This window comes from Lactuca sativa, chromosome 4 (assembly GCF_002870075.4).
Source record: "Lactuca sativa cultivar Salinas chromosome 4, Lsat_Salinas_v11, whole genome shotgun sequence".
NCBI classification, from domain to species: domain Eukaryota; kingdom Viridiplantae; phylum Streptophyta; class Magnoliopsida; order Asterales; family Asteraceae; genus Lactuca; species Lactuca sativa.
In genome coordinates, this window is record NC_056626.2 from 262,348,963 (window position 1) to 262,351,919 (window position 2,957).

Below are 2,957 nucleotides of genomic sequence, written 5' to 3' on the forward strand. Positions count from 1 at the left end.
AGATGACCAAGGAATCATCAACTAGGTTCAGGTGAACTTCTTGAAGATTGTTGAGGGGTCGATATGCCGAGAATGCACATTTGAAGAGAGAAGATAGTGGTACAACATCGGTGAATGAGTCAAAGGCTCCAAACAGGGAATGAGTTGAGATGAACTTGATTACCAAACGGATCGATTCTTTGTAAGATTGATGATCTTCAAAGATTGCCCTAAAATTACTTGAGGCAATCGATTGCGATTGGTTTCTCATCGTGCATTCATACTAGTAGGTTGGGCTGATCTAGAAGCTTTTGATTGTTTCTTTGATACACCAGACTTCACCATTGTTGAAAACGTTTGAAGAACTTGCAGAAATTTTTTGAGTGCAAGGAGATGAAGAAGATGAAGATCGTCTTTAAAAGTTCAGAAAGCGTAAAACTTTCTTGGGAGGGAAAAAGGATTTATATAGCTCCGGATCTGAAAAGTTTATTGGATTTACCCAATTTACAACTATTAATCGTAAAAACCCTTGGGTTTTAACCATTTTCAACAACAAATAAAATAAATAAAATAAATTATTTATTATTTTAATTTTCAAAAATGGGGCATTTAATGATATGTCAGGCTCAATATCACACGTTTGGAGAACGTGTAGAGTCCGTTGAATAAAGGATGAATTTGGAACGGATTTGACATCTTGGGGATAAAGGGATTTGACAGTTTAAGGAACAGATTTCTAAAAAGATTTCTTTTATGGAAAATTATTTTATTTGTCATGATACCTAAAATAGGTCTAACACCAAAAGACTATTTGAAAAGTAACTGAAACATTGTATGCTACAAACGAATGTTCTTTTATTTAATGAGAGCCATTTAATACCACACAATCCGAGAATTTATAAAGTAGTTGTTGAGAAATCAAAAAAATTGACTGCGGATTGATCCTCCATTGCGGATTGATTCATCATTGCAGATTGATGGTTATGCAACTGCAGTAGTACAAACTGAGGAACTCTTCACAAAACATCAGAAATAACAAGCAGTACGGACCCAAGAGATATATGTATGATATATGGTTGCGGTACACAGAGTACACTCAAACCATCTATAATAGATATATCTTACTAGGACCGCAACGGAGACAAGAGATGGTCTGCGGTAACTATCAATTCAAAAAGAATTGTGGATCAGGATTCATCATCCCTAACATTTGTAGAAAACGATTAAGTTTTGTTGCGTCAACTGCCTTTGTAAACACATCTGCAATCTCTTCATGAGATGGGACAAAAGATTAGTTCAATGTTACCTTTGAGTATATGGTCCTTTATGAAATGGTACCGAAGTTCAATATGCTTCGTCTTCGAATGATGAATAGGATTATGAGAAATCGCTATAGCACTCTCTGAATCATAGTAAATCGGTATCCGCAACATTTTGTATCCGTAGTCCATCAGTTGGGTTTTCATCCATAGGACTTGAGAACAACAGCTTGATGCGGCCACAAACTCTGCTTTTGCGGTAGACATAGAAACACAATGTTGTTTTTGTGAAGACCAGCTAACTAGTCTTCCTCCCAGAAATTGATAACCACCAGAAGTGCTCTTTCTATCAAATTTGCATCCGGCATGATCCGCATCTTTAAAGGCTTGAAGGCTGAAGTCATTCCTCGCAGGGTACCATAGACCAAGAGCTTTGCTTCCTTTTAAGCATCTGAATATCTGTTTGACTGCCTTTAAGTGCGATACTTTGGGGTCGACTTGGTACCTGGCACATAAGCCTATTGCAAAGACAATATCTGGTCTGCTTGCAGTGTGGTACATCAATGAACCAATCATTCCTCTATAAGTCTTGTAATCTACTGATTCTCCGGAAGGATCAGCAAAAATCTTATATTCGAAGGCCATAGGAACCTTGGCAGAGGAACAGTTATCCATTGAGTACTTCTTCAACAGTTCAGAGGTATATCTTTCCTGATGAATGAATATCCCTTAAGGTACTTGTTTCACTTGGAGTCCTAGAAAGAAGTTAATCTCTCTATCCATGCTCATTTGGAACTTCTTAGTCATGAGCAATGCAAATTCATCCACCATACCTTGATCTGTTGACCTGAATATGATATCATCCACATAGATTTATACAAGCATAAGGTGATTACCATTTACTTTTTGAAACAATGTGGGATCAATCACTCCTCTTTTATATCCAGACATGACAAGGAACTCAGAGAGAGTCTCATACAATGCTCTCGGTGCCTGCTTAAGACCATAAACTGCTTTCTAAATCTTGAAGCAAAAATCTTGGAACTCTAGACTTTCAAAGTCTGGAGGTTGTTACAAGTAGACTTCTTCTTTCAATTACCATTCAAGAAAGCGCTTTTTACATCCATTTGATGTACTTTGATATTTTTGTGTGTTGCATACACTAAGAAGATGTGTATCGCTTCCATCCTGGCTATGGAGGCATATGTTTCATCATAGTCAACACCTTCTAATTCACTATACCCCTTTGCAACTAACCTTGCTTTGTTACCAACGACCGCACCGGATTCATCGAGCTTGTTCTTGTATACCCATTTTGTTCCAACAACAATGTGGCATTTAGGCTTCGGAACGAGTTTCCACACTTTGTTTCTTTCAAATTTAGCTAACTCTTCATGCATGGCAGAGATCCAGTCAGGCTCTAGGAGAGCTTCCTTGATGGATCGACACCTGACTGCGGACATAAATAATGCATAGTGGCAATGGTTTGTAAGATCATGAGAAGATGGAGTATGTATGCCAGCAGATGGGTTTCCAATGATTTGACCCGGAGGGTGTTCTTTTGTCCAGATATGTAAACGTGATTGTTGATGATCATCACTCGCGGTGGAATGGATGTCAACAACATCGGAGGATTATGCGGTCGGAGAGGGCAGTTCCCCCTCGACTCGTGAGCAGCCGGCAGAAGTATCTTGGACTTGGATTGGAGTAGGATCAGAA

General features: G+C 38.6%; 1 protein-coding gene across 1 annotated transcript; it reads right to left on the bottom strand.

Annotated features, from left to right (window-relative positions):
- Window positions 1–1,250: 1,250 nt before the first annotated feature.
- LOC122197522 (secreted RxLR effector protein 161-like) lies at window positions 1,251–1,913 on the bottom strand. Its single transcript, XM_042901722.1, has one exon. It carries the CDS (start codon window positions 1,911–1,913, stop codon window positions 1,251–1,253), a length of 663 nt encoding a protein of 220 aa, XP_042757656.1.
- Window positions 1,914–2,957: the final 1,044 nt, after the last annotated feature.

What these genes read in the sequence shown, in the direction of transcription:
- LOC122197522 (XM_042901722.1), bottom strand. Translation starts at nt 1,913, where the DNA reads ATGGATAACTGTTCCTCTGCCAAGGTTCCTATGGCCTTCGAATATAAG.